This window comes from Cyprinus carpio, chromosome B10 (assembly GCF_018340385.1).
Source record: "Cyprinus carpio isolate SPL01 chromosome B10, ASM1834038v1, whole genome shotgun sequence".
Lineage (NCBI taxonomy): Eukaryota > Metazoa > Chordata > Actinopteri > Cypriniformes > Cyprinidae > Cyprinus > Cyprinus carpio.
The window spans coordinates 23,385,833-23,412,170 of NC_056606.1; the positions used below are offsets into that span (position 1 = coordinate 23,385,833).

The 26,338-nt window shown below is 36.5% G+C and overlaps 1 protein-coding gene across 1 annotated transcript; it reads right to left on the minus strand.

Moving 5' to 3' along the window:
* Positions 1-1,193: 1,193 nt before the first annotated feature.
* Positions 1,194-10,903, minus strand: gdnfa (glial cell derived neurotrophic factor a). Its single transcript, XM_019117069.2, has 3 exons — positions 10,382-10,903; positions 9,093-9,305; positions 1,194-1,829 (listed from the first exon to the last, which is right to left on the minus strand). Exons 2-3 carry the CDS (start codon positions 9,277-9,279, stop codon positions 1,306-1,308), a joined length of 711 nt encoding a protein of 236 aa, XP_018972614.1. The 5' UTR covers positions 9,280-9,305; positions 10,382-10,903; the 3' UTR covers positions 1,194-1,305.
* Between the last annotated feature and the right edge of the window lie 15,435 nt (positions 10,904-26,338).

The following is a 26,338-nucleotide window of genomic DNA, read 5'->3' on the forward strand; positions in this document are numbered from 1 at the left end:
CATCCATCCATCCATCCATCCATCCCTCCATCCATCCCTCCCTCCCTCCATCCATCCATCCCTCCATCCATCCCTCCATCCATCTCTCCATCCATCCATCGCACCTTAACCTCTCATTTTGTGAGTCACGACATGTTTGGAAAGACATGAGCTTGAATAAATGACAAATAGTGAACGGTTTCTTGAAAAACTCATGCTCAAATTTGGCACCATCCAAGATAGAGAACAAAAAACCCCCTCCTTAAATAAATAAGAGAAACAAACACTCTAATACAATGGATTGCAATAAATAACAATAACTTAATTAAATCTCAATAAATACATTTTCATATATACTTTATATATATAGATAGCTTTCTGGATATTAAAGATCTGGAGTCTGTGGTTGTGGTTCTCTGTGTAAACGTGATAATCCACTGCAGGCGAGTCATGTTGTTTCTGGATAAACGATGTGGTTTGGTAACAAAGTGAATACTGGATATATCTGGGATCTCATTCCAAGAGTCTGATCTCCCAGTCTGAAGCGTTTCACACACTGCAAGAAATTACTACTCTCTTACTTAGTGTTTTAGTCTCGTTTTCTAGTATAAATATCTAAACATTCTTGAATCAAGATGAATTTGCTGTACAAGATAAATGACTGTCTTGTTTTCTGTAAAATAATAAAATAAAAAAATATCTGCCAATGGGGCGAGAAAAATAATCTTGTCTAGCCTTTGAATTCAAATTAATTTTCTTGCCCCATTTGCAGATATTTTTGCTTGTTTTAAGCCAAAAACTAACAAATGTTTTTTTTAAGAAAGGGGTCAGTTTTTGAGATTTATACATAAACCTAAATCTAAATAAACACTCCATTCATTTATGTATTGATACAACAAAACTAAAATAAAAAATCTAATCTTACAAAAAAAAAAAATCTAAATATTGAGAAAATCATCTTTAAAGTTGTTCAAATGAAGTTCTTAGAAATGCGTATTACTAATCAAAAATTAAGTTTTGATATATTTACTGTAGGAAATTTACTAAATATCTTCATGGAACATGATCTTTTCTCAATATCCTAATGATTTTTGGCATAAAAGAGAAATGTATAATTGTGACCCATACAATGTATTGTTGTCTATTGCTACAAATATACCTGTGCTACTGATGACTGCTTCTGTGCTGCAGGGACACATATCTTAAATCATTTTACTTGCCAAGTAAATGCATCTTGATTCAAGAATGTTTAGATATTTATACTAGAAAATAAAAATCACAAAAGTACTAAGAAATTCATTTTTTGCACTGCGCGGGTTTCATCCGTCAAACGCAAGCACACTTTTTAGCCGAATGCTTCTTCAGAGTATGGTATTCCAAGCTGTCGTCCAAAAACGAGACGTCGTCGTCGAACGCAACGGGCCGACAGCAAGTCCGAGACGGCGTCTCCTTGTCCAGCTTCTTGTTGTGGGTGAGGTTGTTGAGGATCTTGTCGTAGTTGGTCTCGGCGTCGAAACACGGGCCGCTGCAGTAGCGGAAGATCAGCTCCTCTTTGGTCCTGTAACCCAAGCCCAGGTCTGTGACGTTGAGGTGGATCTCTTTCAGGAGACACCCACGCCCTTGAACTTTGACCCTGTCGTCTCGGCTTTCCTTACGGCCTCGTCCACGACTCCTCTTCCGGTCTCCTCGTCCCCGGCTGCTCCTCTCGGTGTTTGTTGCTCCTTTCTGTCGGCCTCTGTCCCTCTTGGCTTGTGAATCTGCGTCGGAGGATCTGCGCAGTCGGCCGATGGTGGCTTGGATGAAGTCCATTACGCTCTCGAACTGCTCCGGGTAAAAGCCGTTCACGTCATCTTCAAGAGACAGAACAAAACACGTCAGCTGTGTGCGTTACTCTGCAAAAAATTATTCTCTTACTTAGTATTTGTGTCTTGTTTTCTAGTATAAATATCTAAACATTCTTGAATCAAGATGCATTTACTTGACAAGTAAAAATATTTAAGATATTAAGTCTTGTTTAAAAAGAAAAAAATATATAAAAAATGTGTTCTCTTTTTCTCAAAAAAAAAAAAAAATCAAAATAAAAACAAAAAAAAATATATATTTCTCTCACAATATTCACATATCTTTTCTCTTTTTAAGAAAAAAAAAAAAACAAAATTATTTATTTTTTACAGAAAACAAGCCATAATATCTTGAGTCATTTTACTTGTTAAAAAAAAATGTTATAAAATTGTAAAAAAAAAGATAAAAATAAAAATGAACAGACATTAAAAAATTAATATAAATGAGAAAAACAACAAAATTACTACAACTAAAACTGAAAATAATAAAAACTACATAAAAATAAACTAATAAAAATGACAAAAACACAACATTAGTAAAATTACTAAAACTAAAAACAACAAAAGCTAAATAGACATATTTAAAAATAAAAATGACATAAAAACACAACATAAATTACTAAAACTAAAATGAAAAATAATAAAAAGCAAATAGGCAGTAAAGAAAAATAATAAAAATGACAAAAACACAAAATTACTAAAATTGAAATAAATTAATAAAAACTATATACATTTTTATACAGATTTTTAAAAATAATAATAAAAATTACAAACAACAAAATGACTAAAACCGAAATAAATGATAATAAAAACTAAATAGACATATTTAAAAAAATAATCCTACAAAAACACAACAAAAGTACTTAAACTAAATAAAAATAAATAGACATTAAAAAACTAAAAGGAAACGATAAAACACAACAAAATTACTAAAATTGAAAAAAAAAAAAAAAAACCTTAACAGATATACTTAGAAAAATATAAAAACCAACAAAAACACACAAAGTTACGAACTTTGAAAGAAATTCAAAATATTAATAAATACTCTATTAATGATAACACTGATGTGAATTTAAGTGTAAATATGCTAATTTGATTAGTGACCTAGAATGTGAAATATTTTAATGTTTTAAACATTTTCTGTTAGTTTCCGGGTCTGCTCTGCAGATCCTCAGACTTCACTGTATATATGACATTGTTTATTTGTCACTATCGACCATCCCAAATAACGGCCCATGACTCACGGGATCTCGCCCGTCACTGGACAGACTCTTCTCTTCTTATAGATCATGACATTGAGGTACAGCAGAAATACATCTGCTCAACCACAAACTCGAAACATGCACGCCGCCCTCATCTTAAACAAAAGCAAGCGCACGTTTGATCTGCATGTAATGCATCATGATTTCATTACAGTCAGAACTCAAAGTTCACTCTCCATTCAACCCAACAGACCGACCGTGACACAGTTCTCGGAAAAGCCTTGCAATATACAGTACATGCTGCTAATCTTGCGTGGACATTATTTCCTCATTAAAACTGATTTAACTTAAAAGAAATAAATAGTACTTTTGGAAATGTTTCATTTTTTCCCCCTTATAAGAGGTGAAGATGATAAAAGCTGAACATTTACACACCCTCGGGTCATCCAAGATGTAGATGAGTTTGTTTCTTCATCAGATTTGGAGAAATGTAGCATTGCATCACTTGCTCACCAAAGTGAATGGGTGCCGTCAGAATGAGAGTCCAAACAGCTGATAAAAACATCACAATAATCCACAAGTAATCCACAGCACTCCAGTCCATCAGTTAACATCTGGAGAAGACAAAAGCTGAAACAAATCCAGCATTAAGACGTTTTTAACTCAATATGAGTCCATAATCCATAATAACACTTCCTCCAGTGAAAAAGTGCATCTCTTGTTGTCTCTCACATCAAAATCCAGACACATATTTGTTTAGAGCTGTCAGTGACACTGCTTGATCTGTGCAGATTTCTCTCCTGATTCACACCAGAACACTTTTTCACTGGAGGAAGTGTTATTATGGATTATAGACTCCATGTATTTGAGTTAAAAACGTCTTAATGCTGGATGTGTTTCATCTTTTGTCTTCTCCAGATGTTCACTGATGGACTGGAGTGCTGTGGATTACTTGTGGATTATTGTGATGTTTTTATCAGCTGTTTGGACTCTCATTCTGACGGCACCCATTCACTGCAGAGCATCCATTACTGTCATGAATGACATGAACAGCTTCTGAAATCGTATTTACTACTCTGAGATTATTTTTATACTCCAATTTCTGAGTTAGGTGGGTCATAAACTTTAAACATGTAAGGGGACAACGATTGCTGCTGTTAATGCTATTCTTCATTATTCTTTTTTTAAACAACAACTACATCACCCTGTCTTGTCCTTAAAGTAGTGCCTATTTATGTACAGCATACTGTAGGTTATAACAGGGCTAAAGGCATTATGCCCATAATGTATGATTGCATAAAAAATATATATGTTTGTATTAAACATTTATGGAGCAACACATTTTGTGCGAAAATAAATCAATCTTATAAATGTATGAGGTGGCGAGGTTAAAAACACACAGGTTAAAAGGCACACAGCATTGATACAAATACTTCAGCTTAAATAATGTTGTTTTGAAATAATGTCCAAGTTAGTACTTGTTCAAAACAATCGCTTTAGCAGAGTTTATACTATTTTCTGCTTATTTTGATACATAAAAGACTTAATTTTTGTTCAATAAATGTACTGTCATTAAAATATGTAAATATAAAAATATATTTTAAAATACAGAAACAAAATCATTTTAAAAAGTAAAGATTCTGAAAGCATTGAAGGAGTCTCATAATAATATAGAATTACAGTAGTAACAACAAATGATATTTTATTATATGATATGATTAATATCATGTTTTGAAATATGATTGTTTCATTCTAAACATGGTGATAATCTCTAAGATGGACACCCAACATTATATAAAATATGATATTTACCATCTGAATCTAACCATGTCATGTCAACGAATGGAAAAGTAAGCCATCTATTAATTATCATGTTAATTACTGCGCCTTTAGCGCAAACAGCAGGGGCGCTTTTTTACCCCAAATACCATACTTTTACATATTCTTTCATTATTTAAAAACTGTTGCTTAATAATCTTAAACAAAACTGAAAATCATTAAGAATACCTTTCTCTCAAAATATATTCAGTAATTTTAGCGATTCTTATTTGCTAGTTAAATCCACAACATTTTAAAAAACATAAAATATCAGATCAAGTGAGCACAGAATCAACATTGCGCTGCTGTCCACGAATGCGTCAAGTATCAGACAAATTTGCATGTGCATCTTAAAAAAAGTGGATGTTTTAGAAAGTTTTTGTGCCATCTAATAATATCAAAGGCGCCTTTTACCCCGTTGTACCAAATACATTAACAGCGAAATAAGCATGTATTTGACCGAAATTCCAGAATCGTATCAAGCTGACTATCTAGCGCGGTGAATATTTATGGTTATCAACCAATGGAATATTACATTTTAATCTTTCCAACAAATCATTTGAATGCAACAAGCTCATAGACAGCAGAAAAGCACTCTCACTCAACACAATGGAGTGCATCGATTTGTTAACTTTTCTATTATTTTGAGTCTTTGGGACATATGGAGGGCCAAATTACTCAAAATGTAATAAATTTTGAAATATATAAATAAATCGTTAAATTCATAAATAAATAAATAAATGGCAAGTATGGATTAAATTTTTAGTACATGAGTGTGAGTAAATAAATCAATGAATAAGTAAATGCATAAATAAATATTTATTTCATTTTCAGAGTTATTTATTTATTTATTTATGCATTTATTTATTCATTCGTTAATTAATTTATGATTATGATTCCATTATTAGTACAAGTTTGAATGAATGAATGAATAAATAAATATTTATGCATTTATTTATGTATTTATTGATTTGTTTATATATTTCCACATTTATTTAATGATTTAATTTTGAGTCATTTGGCCCTCCACTGGGACGCGGTGACACACGACCCTCTCTATCGCTTTTGCCTAATTAAAAAACAAGCAGCTTTGAGAAATGCAGTTTAATGACCAAGAACATGCAAATTATATGTACTGAATCGCTGTTTACTTGTCAAATTAGGACAGGGTGCTTTTAATGCCAATTGTAAACCACACCTTAACAAAAAGAAATAAACTCTCAAAACCTGTTTCAGTGATTTTCATGCCTGCTATTTCATGCAAATATCAGCACATCTAACATGCATGAACACCTGTTTCATGTTACAGATACACCATATGGCAGGTAAAGTGAAGTATTCCCTGTGGGACTAAGATGATTCAGATGTTTAGGTAATTTAGTCTTGCTTGAGATGTTTGTATGAGCCATTTCTCCGCAGCAGGTGTGATGAACGGTGCCAGAATCGAGTAACCTTTTCGCTTGTGTCGTTTGTGTAACCCAGTTGGTTACATGATCTACAGCGGTATCAGATGACTCTGACAAACGCTGGCTGCATCTCAAATCTCTGTGCTGCCTACATAGAAAGCAATTTTGTGCATCACAAGATGATTGAACAATGAATAAACATGCACATTCACATTTAAACCATTTAGATGCCTAAACACCAGGTGCTCATCTTAGTCCTATGTAAGTTTGTTTTTATCCAGAGAATAGTTAGCTCAAAATTCTGACTTTTTATCCCCAATTCTGGCTTCATATCTCACAATTGTGACTTTGTCTTGTGATTCTGACTTTATATCTCACAATTCTGACATTCACACAGTTCAGATATGTCTTAACATTCTGGCTCTATATCTTACAATTCTGGCTTTATATCTCACAATTCTGACTTTTATCTCAGAATTCTGACTTTATACTGTATCTCGCAATTCTGACTCATCTCACAATTCTAGCTTTATATCTCACAATTCTGACTTATCTCATTATTCTGATTTATATCTCGCAATTCTGGCTTTTATCTCGCAGTTCTGGCTTTATATTACACAATTCTGATGTATCTCATAATTCTGACTTTTATCACAATTCTGGCTTTTATCTCGTAATTCTGACTTTATATCTCGTAATTCTGACTTTATATCTCGCAATTCTGGCTTTTATCTCGTAATTCTGACTTTTATCTCACAATTCTGGCTTTTATCTCGCAATTCTGGCTTTTATCTCGTAATTGTGACTTTATATCTCACAATTCTGGCTTTTTTCTCGTAATTCTGACTTATCTCGCAATTCTGGCTTTTATCTTGCAATTCTGGCTTTATATCTTGCAATTCTGACTTATCTTGTAATTCTGACTTTTATCGCAGTTCTGGCTTTTATCTCATAATTCTGACTTTATATCTCTCAATTCTTTTTTTTATCTCGCAATTCTGGTTTTTTATCTCGCAATTCTGACTTTCTCACAATTCAGATATGTCTTACCATTCTGGCTTTTATCTCATAATTCTGACTTTATATCTCACAATTCTAACTTTTATCTCGCAATTCTGGCTTTATATCTCGCAATTCTGGCTTACCTCCTAATTCTGACTTTTATCGCAGTTCTGGCTTTTATCTCATTATTCTGACTTTATATCTATCAATTCTTATTTTTATCTCGCAATTCTGACTTTCTCACAATTCAGATATGTCTTACCATTCTGGCTTTATATCTTGCAATTCTGACTTTTCTCTCGCAATTCTGGCTTTTATTTTGCAATTCTGACTTATCACACAATTCTGACTTTTTATTTCTTAATTCTGACTTTGTCTCACAATTCAGATGTGTCACAATTCTGACTTATATCTCGCAATTGTCTTTTTCTTGCCATTCTGACTTTATCTCACAATTCTGACTTTATATCTCACAATTCTGACGTCTCACAATTCTGACTCTCAGAATTGCAAGATATAAACTCAGAATTGTGAGAATGGTACTTTGTAATTGATATAAACTCGCAATTCTAAGAAGAAAAGTCAGATTTGTGAGACATAAACTTGCAACTGTGAGGAAAAAGTAGGAATTATGAGATAAAAAGACACAATTGGCTTTTTTATAATTTAATCCGCAGTAGAAACAAAAACCAGAATGGTAAGATGTAAACTCAGAATTGCAAGTTTATATCTCACAGTTCTGAGGAAAAAAGAAAAAAAGTCCACCACATTTTATTGGATGCACATCAATGTTTTGTTAAATGTACAGTCTGTTCGATATGTCAAACCATAATTTTCACTCGTGTTTTTAATCACAGCAACATTTAGAAAGATGCATCTCAATCATGCACTCAAAACCTCCTTTTCATTTTTCTTCAGGTTGAACATCTGACTGAAAGTCTGCAAAGCACTGCATGGTCTTCACTGCTTTTAGTGGCTGCTCTCTGGACGGCCAAATTGCAATTACAAGAACACATTTTGGAGCGATTCAGAGGACTAGAGACACTGATGCATGCAGGGATCGAATCCCCAAAACACAAGTCACTGAGTGATCCAACATGTGTTTGTTTTCTGCAGCTCCCATCGTTTGTTGTTCACTATAGTTTCAGCACGCATTACATTATACAAGGGTCTGGCGGAGCATCAGACTTCGAAATAAATTAATGCATGTTTTCGGTCAGTCCAGTGCGAACCGTTCCACATGCCAAGTTTGACTCGTTAATACTCTAATTTAGAAAGTTCCCATGATGCAAGAAGGCTACTGTGTAAAAGATGAGGCCACTATTAAACATCTGGAACAGCTGCTGTAATGCACAACAAATGTATAGTTCATGCCTTTCCCGTCACGTCAGTATCTGTCGATGTTCACAACAGCACCTTACTTAGGGAAACATGTGAGAAAAGTGCTGGAAAGCTCAGCGTTAAATGTAAACAATCCATGCAGGGTTCATCTCAAGTAGGTTTATAAGAAAACAACGTGACTTTAAAAGGCCGTCCTCTGTGTTAAAATGCCAAACGCGTTTTTGTTTTCAGGTTTTTCATGCTGTTTAACAGATGGGGGTTTGTTACATAAGACATGTGGTCAAGCAGTGCTTCCGAAGGTAATGTTTCCGTTAACATACTGTACTCTTGACCAATATATAGTCACAGTTGTGCATCTGTATCTGGGTTGCTCAACATGCAGCTATGCAAGTAATTGAAAACAGTTCTCCATTGCAATTAAACTAAAACTAGTTTACACTACATAGACATCTCCTTTGTGATGTGCATTGAAGGAAGTGAGAGTTGCATGCTCAGTGACTTACATTGTTCCTCCATGGAGGCTTGTTTATGGTGCATGGTTTCAGGTTGGGAGTCGATGATGGGGTCCAGAGCGGGCGTCTCACTGCGGACGACGGCTCTTTTGGATGGCTGCAGCTTGTGGAAGACGGGACGTGCGGAAACGGAGCTCAGGAGCAACAAACACGTGGCTAGAATGTCCCATAACTTCATTTTAGACTCAGTTCCTTTGAGGGAAGCTGCAACGGTGCAAAGGTAAAAGCATGAACGTCTGCACAAAAGCATGCATGAGTGACAAAACGTGGCTTTGAATGGAAAAAGGAGAGGCTTTTCATGTGTTAATCTGACGAACGCCGTGTTGTTGTACTCGGCGCTACTGAAAGTCTTCCCAGAGGGAAACGGTTTAGAGCGAGGTGTTGTAACTTGTGAGAAGTGCAGAATTAAATATTCTGATGTGGGCCCTGCGTGAAGCTTGTTCTGTAGGCCAGTTAATGCTGAACAGATTTCTGTCAGTATTACAGAGCAGAAAAATGCGTGTTTTCTGCCAGAGTTTTTCTCCATTCCGGATCCCAAAACTTCTGTTGATGAAAAGGCAAATAAAATCTACCAGTTTCATGAACGTAATGAAGTTTACAATGACTTTTATAACCCTTTATTGCAGTAAATGACACTTTATTCTGAATTGCTCTAATTTTTTTGATCATTAAAACCTTCTGTTTTTTACGCGTAATTAATATCTTTTTGATATTTTAAGTCATATAGTCAGAAGATCCGTTGGTTAAGATATTTACTGCATCATCCTGCTTTATAAAAACAACCAGAGCTGCATAAATCCTGAGTTTTACGCATTTGACCTATTAAAACGAGTCGATTAAATTTGTGATGTGAAGTTAACAAACTCTTAAAGGTTTCTCCATATTATTTACTGTGATTTTCAGTGTTTTATAGATTACAAAGTTATGTTTTGAAAAGCATACAGTAACTAATTTCAGCTGGAGTCCCAATATATTTTACAGTTTTATGTTAGGAGAACGGTGCACTCTTGAAAATAAAGAATTCAAATGGGGTTATACAGACTATTAACATATGAGAACATTTTAAGGTCCACATATCAATAACTTTTAAAAAGGAGACCATATGTTTTGGTGCATCAGAATCTGAGGAGCCTACAAACAAATGTCCAATATGTACTGCTGAAAGGATTAGAAACGTCAATAACATTTATGTTTAAGAGTGTACGCGGGACAATTGCTGTAAAGATGAATAAGGAAAAACTATTTTGTGTCCATATGCAGAAAGAATGAGGTAAATTCACCTTAAATGGGGTCCATACAGACCGGAGCTTCAGAAAAGCCAAATTCTCAGTAAATCAGGAAACATCCAAAGATCCAGAGGACAAAATCCGTGCGTTATCCTCAAAACTATCACTATTCCAGGTGCATTCACAACATGTTATCCGCTAGATCCCAATGAAGCGTGCGCAGAAGGGTCCGGAGTGTCCAACTGACGCGCCGTGCGCAACGCGACGCGCGGAACCGTGATGCTGCCGCGTCTGTAACGAGAGAGAAAACCAGCAGCAGCGGCTCATATGAAGACATCGGGATCCCGAAGACGCAGATCCGGATCCGAACTAACTGTAATAGTTTCCCGTGTCTATTAAAGCGCGCCGCATTCTGCCTCCGAGAAGCGACGCACAGGTGATGAAATCCAGGTGAATGTTTGTTATATCCGCACGGATCAGGTGAAGCGCGACCGTACAGCAGATGGTGCGTGTCTGATATCTCTCAGCAGCACACAGCAAACATGATCCACACGCGCGTCTCTGAACGCGTCTGACGCTCACACTCAGCTCTGAGCGAGTTTAAATACACTCTCAGGGGTTCGAGCGCGCTGACGTCACGCTCAGGCCCCGCCCTCAGTTTTCTCATGCTCTCACAACTCAGATCCATCCATGCGCACAAATAAAACTGTTTGTCAGCACCAACAAAAACCATATAAAATTTGGTGAGAGTTTGAAAGCAACTTTTGAAGCAAGATAAATGCACAAAGCAAAATCTGGATTTATGCGGCTACCATTGTGTATATAACAGAAAATGATGCACTAAATATCTAAAGCATCTGATCTTATTGGCTATATGACTTGACCAAAAATTGAAAAATACACTAATGAAATTATGCAAACATGTAAACTATTTAGAGTGAAGCCTCATGAAGGCCCATTGTAAACATCCTTTGGATTTTTCAGTTTCCATAGTAATATTCTTTGAAGTTCCTTGCAATGTCTGCAATAAATACCATGGTACTAACTAATCTGCCTCGGCCAAATTGTTTGGTAAGGGAGGTCTGTGGTGTTTGGTGCTGTGTTTATGTGTCGTTCCACAGGATTAAGCTGCGTCATGCAGTCTTTATTAAAACCATCTTTACTAAATCAAAGGATCAGTGTCAGCAGTTTGTTTAAACTTTAAAACCCGTCATCTGCCATTATAAACGGAGCTCTGAATTCATTCTGAGTAATATGAGAGCATCATCTAACCCTAACGTTATCCTGAATATTTCTGATGTGTCACGGCAGTTAATGTGTAAACATAAACATTCAAAATCATTCAAGATCAGGATGAGTTTGTTTCGTCATTAGGTTTGGAGAAATGTAGCATTGCATCAGTGTCTCAGCAATGGATGCTCTACAGTGAATGGGTGCCGTCAGAATGAGAGTCCAAACAGCTGATAAAAACATCACAATAATAGTCCACAATAACACTTTCTCCAGTGAAAAAGTGCATCTCCTGTTGTCTCTCACATCAAAATCCAGACACATATTTGTTTCAAGCTGTTTAAACGCTGCTTGATCTGTGCAGATTTCTCTCCTGATTCACACCAGAAACACTTTTTCACTGGAGGAAGTGTTATTATGGATTATAGACTCTATGTATTTGAGTTAAAAACGTCTTAATTCTGCTGGATTTGTTTTCAGCTTTTGTCTTCTCCAGATGTTCACTGATGGACTGGAGTGCTGTGGATTACTTGTGGATTATTGTGATGTTTTTATCAGCTGTTTTGGACTCTCATTCTGACGGCACCCATTCACTGCAGAGCATCCATTGATGAGACACTGATGCAATGCTACATTTCTCCAAACTTGATGAAGAAACAAACTCCTGATCTCGGATGACCTGAGGGTAAATTTTCACTTTTGGATGAACTATTCCTTTAAGGGATTTATGTATGCATCAGTCATGCTTTACTACAAAGTACTGAACAGTTGCCAAAAAAGCAGTGCAAATAAATGAATCACTGACTGCAGATGTGTGTGTGTGTGTGTTTGTATGTATGCTTTGTATAAAATAGTTGAGGAGGAGGAGGAGGAGGGTTTCCCCAGCTGAGCCTCAGTCCCTCCCAAGATTCCTTCACATCTACTCATCGTCTCATCTCAGGGAGTTTTTCTTGCTACTGTCATCTTTGGCTTCCCTGAGGGACTTTGTAAGCCTCTATTCATTGTAAAGCTGGTTGGAACAATTTGCATTGTGAAGAGCTCTATACAAACAAATTGAATTGGAAAAACTGAATTGAATTAAAGCTGCGTGGCATTATAAAGCGAAGCTCTCTAAACATCCTGCCATGAGTCTGAAAGCACAACCACACACAGATACGGGCGTTTAGAAGTCATTTGAAAGAGAAAAACATGCATAAAACGGGAAGACATAGATGTTTGAAAAGTAATTCTCTCAAAAATACTGATGGATGAACATTAGCTACATTAAAAGAAAAATGGATGGAGTTTTTTATTATAATTATATTGAATATAATTATTAAATATTATTTAACTAATAATTATGTAATTGCATATACTGTATATAATTTATGCATGCAGTTCCTATTTATTAAGACTGAATATTTATACTTTTAAAAACATACAAATATTAGTTATGCTGCAGGAGTTTCATCTGCAAAAAATAATTAAAAGAAGATAAAACTAATCGGAAAATAGATAGTAATTTTAAACAGTGAAACACTAAAGTGTGTGTGTGTGTGCATATATATAATATATATGTTCACAAATCTTGTTTTTTTTTTATTACCCTGCATTCCAATTAATATCAATCAAACTAAACATATACATAATTTCTAACTCTGATGTACCACTAGTAAACACATATAAAAAACAAAACAAAAATCAAGATAAAAAAACATGATTATCTGTTTTTCAAAATAAACCATTAAAAAACATACACACACACGCACACACACACACACACACACACACACACACATATATATATATATATATACAAATATAGATTGATAGATATAGATGTACACACACACACACACACACACACACACACATATATATATATATATATATACAAATATATATACACACACACACACACACACACACACACACACACACACACACACACACACACACACACATTAATATTTGTAATTTTAAGAAACTTTTTTGAACAACATTTTTCTTCTCTTACAATATTATTTTTGATTATACAATATTATTATGCAATAAAGTCTTGCTGTATGAATAAATGCCTTTATTTATTAAACATACAAATGCTCAGTGTAGTCTAATTTTATATAGGTATGGGGGGAAATTACTAAAAAGGGGATTAAACTTTGTGGAAAATGTCAAATAATTTCCCCATGTTTTCCTCTTGTTTTGTGTATTCAAAGATGTCTTGAAGAGTGTTCATTTAGTGTATTGTGAAGGCAAAAGCACTGGTTGTCATTATGATTTTCACTAAAGAAATCTGTCATATAATACATGAAGGGCCAAACCCTTCAATTCAGCACTCAAATCCTGAAAGGCAGGACAAGGCATGTTTTCTTTGAATGGGTATTGAGTTGAATATTCAGAACTTGGACGGGCCCATAAAGCGTGTTCGCTTTTATCCTTCTGTTGACATCGTTTTCATAATGCCGGCTCAGAAATGGCATGTTTTTATGCTCTTCCCATCAGCCAGTTTGTCCTCATGCGCTTTCTGAACACTTTTCATTGTAACGAATAAAACCTCTGTTTTGCTTTAGGATGCCGATCAAAGTAGTTCATAGTCACAAACATTTGAACTATTGCAAATGGTTTAAGCCCTCAGAATATGCTAGGAAACTATTATATGCTTAAACTGTCTAAATAGACACCATATTTGTCTATTGAAATGTGTGCTAATATTTGCAGGACAGCAAGCAGATGCTGTGGAGCCTCGGCTCGTGAAGTACAGTGAGTATCCGGTGTTCTCTAGCTGTGACATTGTGATCCCGTCGTTCCGTAGTGAAGTCCGATCTCCTGCTCCTGCATTTAGATATGTGAGTGTGGTTATATTTAAGTAATTTTGTCATAATTGGCTGTAAGCCCAGTGCTCCTGCTTTAGGAGCTTCATTGATCTATTTTCTCACTCTGCGAGTCTGTCCTTCACATCGCAGCTTTAACACTCACTTTTTTTTGCTTGTATTGACTGTGATTTTGACACTTGGAGGTGCAAACAGCTAGTCTACTAGATTAGGATGAAGAAAAAAGTGCTTTGTGAGTTCATGTCAGGGTTATTTTAGTTAACTAAAATTAAATCCATAAATAAGACTTTTTTGTTAGATTCAACAAGGTGTTGGAAACTTTCCTCAGAGATTTTGGTCCATATTGACATGATAGCATCACGCAGTTGCTGCAGATTTGTCGGCTGCACATCCATGATGTGAATCTCCCGTTCCAGCACATCCCAAAGCTGCTCTATTGGATTGAGATCTGGTGACTGTGGAGACCATTTGAGTAAAGAAGTCATTGTCATGTTCAAGAAACTAGTGTGAGATGATTTGAGCTTTGTGACATGGTGCATTATCCTGCTGGAAGTAGCCATCAGAGGATGGGTACACTGTAGACATAAAGGGAGGGACATGGTCAGCAACAATACTCAGGTAGACTGTGGCGTTTGAACAATGCTCAGTTGATACTAAGGGGCCCAAAGTGTGCCAAGAAAATATCCCCCACACCATTACACCACCAACAGCAGCCTGAACCATTGAGACAAGGCAGGATGGATCCATGCTTTCATGTTCTTTACGCCAAATTCTGACTCTACCATCTGAATGTTGCAGCAGAAATCCAGACTCATCAGACGAGGCAACGTTTTTCCAATCTTCTGTTGTCCAGTTCTGGTGAGCCTGTGTGAACTGTAGCCTCCGTTTCCTGTTCTTAGCAGACAGGAGCGTCACCCGGTGTGGTCTTCTGCTGCTGTAGCCTTCTGTTTCAGGGTTCGACGTGTTGTGTGTTCCTAGAGGGTATTCTGCATACCTTAGGTGTAACGAGTGGTTATTTGAGTTACTTTTGCCTTTCTATCATCTCCAACCAGTCTGCCCACTCTCCTCTGACCTCTGATATCAACAAGACATTTTCGTCCACACAACTGCCGCTCACTGGATTTTTTCTCTTTTTCTAACCATTCTCTGTAAACCCTAGAGATGGTTGTGACTGAAAATCCCAGCAGATCAGCAGTTTTTGAAATACTCAGACCAGCACGTCTGACCAACAACCATTCCACGTTCAAAGTCACTTAAATCCCCTTTCTTCCCCATTCTGATGCTCAGTTTGAACTTCAGTAAGTCATCTTTACCACATCTAGATGCCTAAATGCATTGAGTTGCTGCCATGTGATAGGCTGATTAGCAATTTGTGTTACCAAGCAATTGAAAGTGAAAAAAGTGAAAGTGACGTGACATACAGCCAAGTATGGTGACCCATACTCAGAATTCATGCTTTGCATTAAACCCATCCAAAGTGCACACACACAGCACTGAACACACACACACTGTGAACACACACCCGGAGCAGTGGGCATCCATTTATGCTGCGGCGCCCGGGGAGCAGTTGGGGGTTCAGTGCCTTGTTCAAGGGCACCTCAGTCGTGGTATTGCCGGCCCGAGACTCGAACCCACAACCTTAGGGTTAGGAGTTAAACTCTCTAACCATTAGGCCACGACTTCCCATTGACTAGGTGTATCTAATAAAGTGGCCAAATTGAAATAAATATTAATAAATAAAACAAACAACTGAAATAAAATAAAATCAGAAATACTTTTTTAATTTTGTTAATAAAGTAATAAAAATAATACAAAATAAATACAATTAATAAAAACTATATAGATGTATTAAAAATTACTAAAGCTTCAAATAAAATTAAATAAACATGATAAAAGTAAAATCTAATTCACAATATTAATAAAAACTTTAGTAGTATATCAATAATATATTAAAATAATCTATTCAAGTGCATCATCAGTTTGGTTGCATTATTATTATTATTTTTATTTATTTATTTATTTATTTATTTATTTATTTGTATTGTTTTTTTAAATTAGTTTCTATTTAAAAATGTAATAACTCAAGTATAGTTTTTAAAATCATGAAAGTAGCTAAACAAGCTGGCATGGCATAAAAATCCAAACAAACATCAGTTCAGCATTTGCTGCTTATTAAGGCAGCGTTTTAATACATCATAGTTGCAACATGATTAGAAATGTCATATTTTGCCTGCCATTTTTGTGTGCTGTGTATTTTTTACGCTTATCAGATGATCAAAATCACTCACTATTTCAGGTGCCCATGTAGACGGTGAAGCAGCTCACTTGGATTTGAAACCGAGTTGCAGTTTAGCAGTTGAATGTCAAACACATTAATGACGGTTTGGCAAACATGCTTGAGTAATCAGAGATCACTGACTGGATGAAATGCTCTGGATAATGGAATTACAGTCATAAGGGTGCAGGGAACAAAGATCAGACTGCCACTGCTTGAGATGGGTGTTTCTCTGATTGAGAAAAGCTGCGCTCACCACAACTCAACACAGAAAACAATTAGATAAAATAAATGTTATTGCAGAACACCAACGATAACATCTGCCGTGTTGGTGAGGTACCAAAGTACACAACGATGATGACCCAGTAACGACTCGCATGAGATGTGTTTACATGCATAATTGCAAGTCTTTTGAATAACATTTGAATCAAACAATACTTTCTGAATTATTGTAAATCATGTGATCTTTAGATGTGTTTTCTAACCTGGTGGCATTTCGTCTGCTTCTGCTGATGTGGTATCAAGTCATAACTGTTTGCAAATGCTTGGACACGTGTGATATTGGTGGTCACAAATAGTTGGCCGCAACACAATAATGGCATATAATAAAATGCATCTAACCATAAAAATGTGCATTAATGGGTTAGAAATAAAAATACACAGCAGATTTTAAAATTTTCTATACTTTATTTTATATCAGGTTTTTGAGTCTTATATCTCAAATAGGTCCTTCAAGGTATCTTGAAGAGGTGAGGTGTCCAAGTCACAACATCTAACTACTGGGGTGCCTCAGGGCTCTGTTTTCGGACCACTTCTCTTCTCTGTCGACATGGCATCACTAGGTTCTGTCATTCAGAAACATGGCTTTTCATATCTTCATATGATAAAAAGCCTTGCTACATGTACTTCATTAAGCTAACTAAGAGATGTTGTTATAGCATCTTTTGTTGATTTTGATTGCTTTTATTGTCCTCATTTGCTTTGGATAAAAGCGTCTGCTAAATGTCTTAATGTTAATGTATTTATGCAGCTGATGCAAAATGTGATTTTGATGACAAATGGTGTGGGATGAGATACATGCTATTATAAGTTTAATGCATTATAAAAAATTATATTTCTAAGCTGTAAATAAAACACAATGAATGGAGTACATTTTAAAAGGACATACTATTTCAGTTTTCAAAATTTCACATTTAAGATAAAATATTTTTTCAATTTTGTGATTTGGGAATATTTGGCTTTTCATAACATGTTGTTTCAGACTTTAAAGTGTTTATTTTAGCACTTTATCTAATTACATCTGTAGATTCAGTTACAATACTTATCTTTAAAGGATGTTTTCTCTTTGTTTTTTTAATTCAGCAGCACTTACATACACCAAAATTTACAATTTTATTCCTTTCTATTTTCTGAAGGCTTTTACTGAGTGGTTTGTTCATATATTATTCACTTGATTTCATTAGTGCACTTTATCTAATTGCGTCTGTACATTTAAATACAATAAAGGCCGTTTTCTCTAAATGAGTTTGTTTTTCTACTTCAGCTGCACTTACATACACCAAAATTTACAATTTTACTCCTGTCTGTATTCTGAAAGATTTTACAGAGGGGTTTGTTCATAAATCATTTGCTTGGTTTATAGAACTGTTTTTCCTAAAAGCATGGCGAAAATGTATTCTTTCCTGACTATTAATAGTATTTTCTGATTTATGGAGTGATAAAAAGATAAATCCAAAATCCCTTCTATAAAAACCTTTAAATCTAATGTGTCAACAAAATAGAACAAGAATTTTAAACCTGGTTTTATCCAGTGTTCAGATTTATCTTTTGGAAATGTCTGCAAACTAGTGAGTGTTTTATTAGATAATGTCTTATTTACACTTTGAAACATAACAGTTTAGAAAACTTTTTCTTTTTTGCAGTTCTTAATATAATCAATCAAATCCAATGTGTTACTTGCTTTTTCTGTGTAATTATTTAAATTTCTGAGTGAAAGTTGTTTCAGTGTAAATAATACACCAAATGTTTTTCATTGTACTTAGTACTTAGTTTTAGAGGTTATCACTAAAATTATAAGTGCTAGTAATATCGATTATAAAACACATCTTGCATGATTTGTAGATGAGGCTATTAAATAATCTAGGACAGGTCACATTTGGACACAGTGATTTGTCCTCTACTTAATTTTATTTCATTAAACGGTTGGGTTTAGCGTGTAGATACTGCATGTAAACACGTTTTGTTGACTAGATAATTGCTGTTACAGTATCTTGTATGTGTTTATAGTTTAGTTGACATGCTTCTTTTTCCATTGCACTTTTACCGCTCTCTTCGCAGGATACTGGCCCACCTGTGTTACCTGTGCAGGTGGAAATTATGTCATCATCCGTGTTACTATCATCAAGCAGATGGCAAGTCAATGGCCGTGCTGTCATGGATCTGCCTGTGTTAGATACTCTGGGTGTGCTGCTTCAGCTGATAAATGCAGATAAGAAATGCATAAAGTTTAAGAGCAAAGATATGTTTGGACTTTCATCGCCATAGAAGGACGGTATTCAGGGTTGTGTGTCGAATTAATGACAGCTTGCCTTTCTATTTTTACCGCAGAAGTCCAAAAGCCAAGCCAATGAAAGGCCTGTCAGCTGATGATGAAAGAGTGTCTCTTCTGGAATGGAGCGGTTCAGGTGAAATCGAGTCAATATTGTTAACCAGAAGAAAATGTTATTGCTCTGCTCTTTCATTGATCAGGAGATTTAATGAGTTATGAGTCGTTGAAGTATCAACTTTGTCTCAGATGTTTCTTGGAATTCCTGAAATAAAAATAGACACAAATTAGTCAATAGTTGTCATACAGTAAGAGTTAAAAGCTGTAAAACGAATGTAGAGCAGCTCGGATCATTTGATGGGAAATGTTTGAGATTTCTGACTTTTGATCATAGACTTTGGTATCTTCTGAATCCCTTCTAAAACTTTTATTATCAGGAGAAATATCTTAGAAGCACTTGCACTTTGTCTTCATTTGATCTTGTTTATGATTTCTTTCCTTTCTTACTGGTTGTTTTGACTTGAAATCAAAGCTCTTTAAACTTGATATTTTTGACAGTTTTGCAAATAATTTGCAGTATAACTTGTTCTTTCTGATTTAATGTTTTTGCAAATAATTTGACCCCTTTCCAGGGATTTATTTATTTATTTATTTTTGCAAATAACTTAACATTTTTGAATTTTGATTTTTACAGGTAATATGAATTGTGATTATTATTATTATTATTTTTGCAAATGACTTGATCTTTGTACATTTTCTTTTATGACTTGACCTTTCTGATTTTTTTTTCTTTTGCAAATTACTTGATCTTTTTTATTTTTACTTTTTTACAAATGACTTGACTACATTTATTTATTTATTTGCAAGTAACTCAAGTTTTGTGTTTTTGTGTGTTTTTTTATTGCAATCATTGGTATCTTCTGAATCTCTTCTGAAGCTCTTGTTCTCAGGAAGAACATATCAGAAGTAGGAGATTTGTTCTTTATCTCCATTTAATTGCATTGTTAATATATTAGAGATCTCATTTGTGCTTTCTTACAGCTTGTTTTGACTTGAATGCATCATGGAGAAAGCTCCTCTGCCTCATTAGAGATGTGATCTCAGCGTCTTGTTTTGCTTGTTGGCGGCTCTAGTGAAGTTCTGCTGCTAACTGATGCAGTAGATCAGTGTTGGTGGTTCACCAGGACCCTGAATGTTAACAGGAGTCCTGATGTCCGGTGGCCTGCATAACCAATCTGGGAATAATGCAGGGAATTCGAGGGAGCAGCTCCCAAGCGTTTTATTCCTGATGGTGGGTTTGCACAAGGCAGACGTGCTGCGGTCGACTATGTGCTGGTTCGCAGGCCCTGCACCGTCTGCATAAGCCCCGGACAGCACGTCAGCATGGCTAGCCATTCTCTGCGGTTAGGCCTGATTGTGTTTGCAACCCTTTGTGACTCCAGCAGACGTGAACTCATAACATGCCAGCGCTTTGTTATGGTACCTGTGAGCTTTGAGCTGCACCAGCTGCTGCTCATGACAGCTCCCGCAGGGGCGTGTTGATCGCTCAAGAGGAGGACTGGTGCTCACCAAGATCTGCTGACATTCCAGATTACTACATTACACATGGATGGGACTATATATATATATATATATATATATATATATATATATATGTATATATATATATATATGTATATATGTATATATATATATATACAACTATATATATATATATATTTTTTTTTACAATAATATAAATGGTTTGATTTTATAATATAATTTATAATATCTACATCTATTTTTTTGCATTGCATTTGTTTATGTTCACTTGGCAATGAAGGTGACACAGTTTAATCCTGAGTCTGAAACTGAAATTCTAGAGTTGACAGTCTTGGGTTGTACGTGGCAAAGAATTACAAATTTCACACAAGTTTGTTGTTCTGAATCAGAATCAGAAAGTGCTTATTGCCAAGAGTGTTTGCACACACAAGGAATTCATCTTGGTGTCAGGAGCTTCCAGTACAGAAAGTACAAACATAGTGGAGACATACATATAATTAAGGTTAAAAACACTAATAATAAAGAGAATAGACAATAGGTATAAATAACAATAGTAATAAAAATATAGAAAAAAAGAAAATGTGCATATGTGCTATTTACAGATGAAGGTTTGATGAGTTATTTACAGATGTACAATACTGTTATGTGTTGTTCAGGTGGGATGTGGCCTTGGGGGAAAAATCTGTTCTTGTGTCTGGCTGCTTTGGTGCTCAGTGCTCTGTAGCGCCGGCCAGAGAGCAACAGTTCAAAGAGAGAGTGTGCTGGGTGTGAGGGGTCCAGAGTGATTATCTTTGCCCTTTTCCTCACTCTGGAGACGCAAAGATCTTGGAGGTTGGGTAGAGGGGCACCAATAATCCTCTCAGCAGTCCTGACTGTCCGTTGTAGTCTTCTGATGTCTGTTTTTTTGTTGAAACTAGTACAATATTGGTAATTGTTTGCCATGTGCAGCCAAAATTCTGAACTCAACTTCCAGCCTGATGTTGATTTTCTCATCGTGCTTGGTTTCTCATGCACTGTTCATATTTCCTGAGTGCTATTTTGATGCTAACCTCTAGCATTGAGCACGGCCCACTGGCACGCTAAATGCATGGAGTACACGGACTTAGTCTTGACTTACATGTAACAAGGTTGCCCTAATTGGAGGAGGAAGTGCCGGGGATGTTTAGCACTGATGAAGCCAGGAATTGATCTAAGCCCGATCTGGTTTCGGCCTCCTATTCCTCCAGGTCCCAAGCTAATCTGGCAACGGCCGCAGGTTGCAGCGACACAAGCGTAGAGCGTGTGGAGTTGGCAGCACCTGCAGCAGAAGGATCAAAGCAGCCAGAGTTAAGCCACACGCTGGATCCGTGTCATTCTATATCCACAGGATATTATGTGGCTCTCGGGAGCCACAGCAGCTGGTCTGCTGGACACCAGCGGATCATGTTTGGCTGTGAGATCCTCTCAGAAATCATGGGGCCAAGGCGAGGCTTCTCAAGGTCACCGATGCTTCTAGAGATCCAAAATATGACACAGTGGCAGAGCAAGGATTGAGGGAGACAGGTTCTATGTTCATCCCTCCATTTCTTCAGGCCACATGCCTTAAAGGGATGGTTAACAGAAAATGAAATTTCTGACATCATTTATCCAGGTCCAGACCTGTATGAGTTTCTATCTCCTGTTGAACACAAAAGCAACCACCAATAACACTCTGGTAGCCATTGACTTTTGTGTTTTTTCAACCAAAGAAAGAAATCTATATGGGTATTGAACAACGTGAGGGTAATTAATGATAAAAAAATTTAGGTAAACGATCCCTTTAATGTGACGCCATATTAGTCTGATATTAGAGCAAATTACAAAGTGGCTTTGGATAAAAGACACCCTTAGCAACTAAATAACAACCACCCTTAATACACTTATTCATTTAGCAGACACTTTTATCCAAACCGACTTACAAATGAGTGCAATTTCCTCTGGATAAAAGAAACCATAGAAGCTGCACATCAGCCATCTATAACCAACGTCCTGGAACCCATACCGAACACCCTAGCGACTTCTTAGCAGCCACCCAGAATACATTTATATTTATTCATTTAGAACATTGGTTTAAAACTCAATACCTGGAGGGCCACAGCTCTGCACAGTTTTGCTCCAACCCTAATCAAACACACCTGATCCAGCTAATCAAGGTCTTAGGAGTGCTAGAAACTTCCAAATAGGTGTGAGTTGGAGCTGGTTGGAGCTAAACTCTGTAGAGCTGTGGACCTCTAGGAATTGAGTTTGAGACCACTGATTTAGAAGATCTTTTTATCCAAAGCAACTTGGATAAATCTGAAATTGGTGTAAGTTGCATTTAATAAAAGACACCCTAGCAACCACCTAGAACACCCTAGCAACTTCCTAGCAATGACCTAGAGCAACTAGCAATTGTATATTGATGCCGTGGAATCAACCAATAAATCATAACAACTGTATGGCAGTAAACTACAACACCCTAGCTGCTGTATAACAGGCTCTGAAAACCATATTGAACACCTAGCAACCACCCAGAACACATTTACATTTATTCACTTATTCAGCGACTTACAGATGAGTGTGTCGCTTTGGATAAAAGACACACTAGCAACTGTATAGCAACTGCCTAAAAGTAACTTAAAGGTTACTCTAGTAACTTTATAACAATGCCCTGAAACCATACAGAACACCCTAGCAACCACCTAGGAAATCCTAGTAACCGTACAGGTGCATCTCAAAAAATCAGAATATCGTGAAAAATGTTCATATATTCTACATTCATTCTATGTAAAGTACAACATTTCAAAATATTTTTTGTTTAATTTTGATGATTAGAGCTTACAGCTAATGAAGTCAAAAATGCAGTATCTCAAAATACTAGAATATTTATATTTGAGTTTCATCAAATGACCATCCCTACAGTATTAATTCCGGGTATCTTTTGTATTCTGAAACCAAAATAATGGGAAAGACCGCTGACTTGGCAATGGTCCAGAAGACAATCATTGACACCCTCCACAAAGAGGGTAATCACAGAAGGTCATTACTGAAAGGTCTGGCTGTTCACAGAGTGCTGTATCAAAGCATATTAAATGCAAAGTTGACTGGAAGGAAGAAATTGGGTAGGAAAAGGTGCACAAGCAGCAGAGATGACCGCAAGCTTGAGAATACTGTCAAGCAAAGCCAATTCAAAAAGTTAGGAGAGCTTCACGAGGACTGGACTGAAGCTGGAGTCAGTGCATCAAGAGTCACACGCTCAGACGTCTTCAGGAAAAGGGCTACCAAGCCACTTCTGAAACAGATACAATGTCAGAAGCATCTTACCTGGGCTAAGGAGAAAAAGAACTGGATTGTTGCTCAGTGCTGCAAAGTCTTCTTTTCAGATACAGGTAAATTTTGCATTTCATTTGGAAATCAAGGTCTGGAGTTTGGAGGAAGACTGGAAAGGCACAGAATCTAAGATGCTTGAGTCCAGTGTGAAATTTCTGAAGTCAGTGATGATTTGGGAGCCGTGACGTCTGCTGGTCCATTGTGTTTTATCAAGTCCAAAGTCAATGCAGCCGTCTACCAGGAGATTTTGGAGCACTTTATGCTTCCATCTCATCTGCTAACAAGCTTTATGGAGATGCTGATTTCTTTTTCCAGCAGGACTTAGCACCTGCCCACCGTGCCAAAACCACGTCCAAGTTTGATCTTACTGTGCTTGATTGGCCAGCCAACATGCCTGACCTGAACCTCATATGGAATCTATGGGATATTTTCAAGAGAAAGATTAGAAACAGTCAATCTGAGCTGAAGGCTCAATAGTGCCTTAGCAGAGCCACAGACTGATCGCTTCCATGCCACACCTCACTGATGCTGGAGTTTGTGCTGAAGGAACCCCGACCAAGTATTGAGTACAACTTTTCTGTTTTGCAAATCTTTTTTTTTTTTTTTTTTTTTTTTTTTTTTGATTGATCTTAGGAAATATTCAAATGTTTTGAGATACTGGATTTTTGACTTTCATGAGCTGTAAGCTATAATCATCAACAAAAAAAAAACTTTTGAAATATTTTACGTTACATGTAATGAATCTAGTATATATGAAAGTTTCACTTTTTGAAATGTTACAAAAAAAAAAAAAAACTATTTCACAATATTCTAATTTGTTGAGATGCACCTGTGTAACAATGCTTTGGAGCTGGTTGGAGCTAAACTCTGTAGAGCTGTGGACCTCTAGGAATTGAGTTTGAGACCACTGATTTAGAAGATCTTTTTATCCAAAGCAACTTGGATAAATCTGAAATTGGTGTAAGTTGCATTTAATAAAAGACACCCTAGCAACCACCTAGGACATCCTAGCAACTGCATAGCAATGCCCTGGAAAACACACAGAACAACTTAAGAGCAACTGCATAGCAACATCCTGGCAACCCCATATAGAACACCCTAGCAACTGATAACAAGAATCTACAGTAGAACACCCTAACAACTGTATCACAATGCCCTGGAAAACACGCAGATCATCCTAACAACTTTCTAGCAACTGCATAGCAACACCCTGGCAACTATATTGCAACCACTCCAGTAGAGCACCCAAGCAACCACAAAACATAGGCACTTAGTTTTGCAGTCAGAATGCATTGTTTATCTTGAGTCTGAGGTCTTGTGAACATCACTCACAGCTCTTCAGGTCAGGCTGTACAGCATTATCTACAGCATGTGTATATAGCGTCGCCGTCATAATGGAGTACAGTATCAGTGACACAAGGTGTAAAGGTGTGGTGAAGCTGAAGCGATGACCTCCACCCAGCCTATAAATCAGCAGCAGCATCAAAGCAGCACTGGCCACAGATCCTAATAAAGCCGTCAGTCGCTCTTTGTGGTGCTTGGCTCGCCTACTCGTGTTCTGGAAGCTATCCGTTACCTTACTGTTATTCTAGCTCCTTAACACAATGAATGGCCATTACTAATAATTAAGACTGCATAATCTAAAAGTAGCAGTGCAATTAGGCTCAATATGAACCGCATGTGTTCTACTCTCAGATCATTTTGGCTGGGTAAGAGGTTAATGATTACGGTGTTTGTGTTTTCTGGTGGAAAGGAATGTTTGATTGCATCATATCTCTCATATTACTGAAGCTTCTGTTTTTATTGCAGTATTTCAAGGCCACAAGAGTGTTGCTATGTGGTTGCTAAGTCATCTTTTTGGTTGCCAGGGTGTTGCTATGCGGTTACTAAGGTGTTCAATGTGGTTGCAAGGGAGTTGTTATGCGGTTGCTAAGGTGTTCTATGGGGTTACCAGGGCATTGCTATGTGGTTTCTAAAGAGTTCTGTACTGTTGCCAGTTGCTAGAGTGTTGTGTTTTTATAGCTGTATTTCAGAGTGGGACACGTCACTATCTGACATCTCGGATGACACAATCAGTCCTTGAACCCTCATGTGATAACAATCAAAGCCTATAACATGATGATAATCACAAAGCAGCAAAAACAAACTTCTACTGTCGATCACGTTGATAATTATCTCTAAATGAGCAATAGCGGAGCCCTGTCTGCAGCTCTGGCCTTGACATCGAGTGTTGTTAGAATATAAAAATGTAATTTCCATGCCAAGGTCGGAGGAAGTGA

What these genes read in the sequence shown, in the direction of transcription:
- gdnfa (XM_019117069.2), bottom strand. Translation starts at nt 9,279, where the DNA reads ATGAAGTTATGGGACATTCTAGCCACGTGTTTGTTGCTCCTGAGCTCC. An exon ending in AGCCTCCATGGAGGAACAAT is followed by an intron (nt 1,830 to 9,092) that starts GTAAGTCACTGA and finishes TGTCTCTTGAAG; the next exon opens with ATGACGTGAACGGCTTTTAC.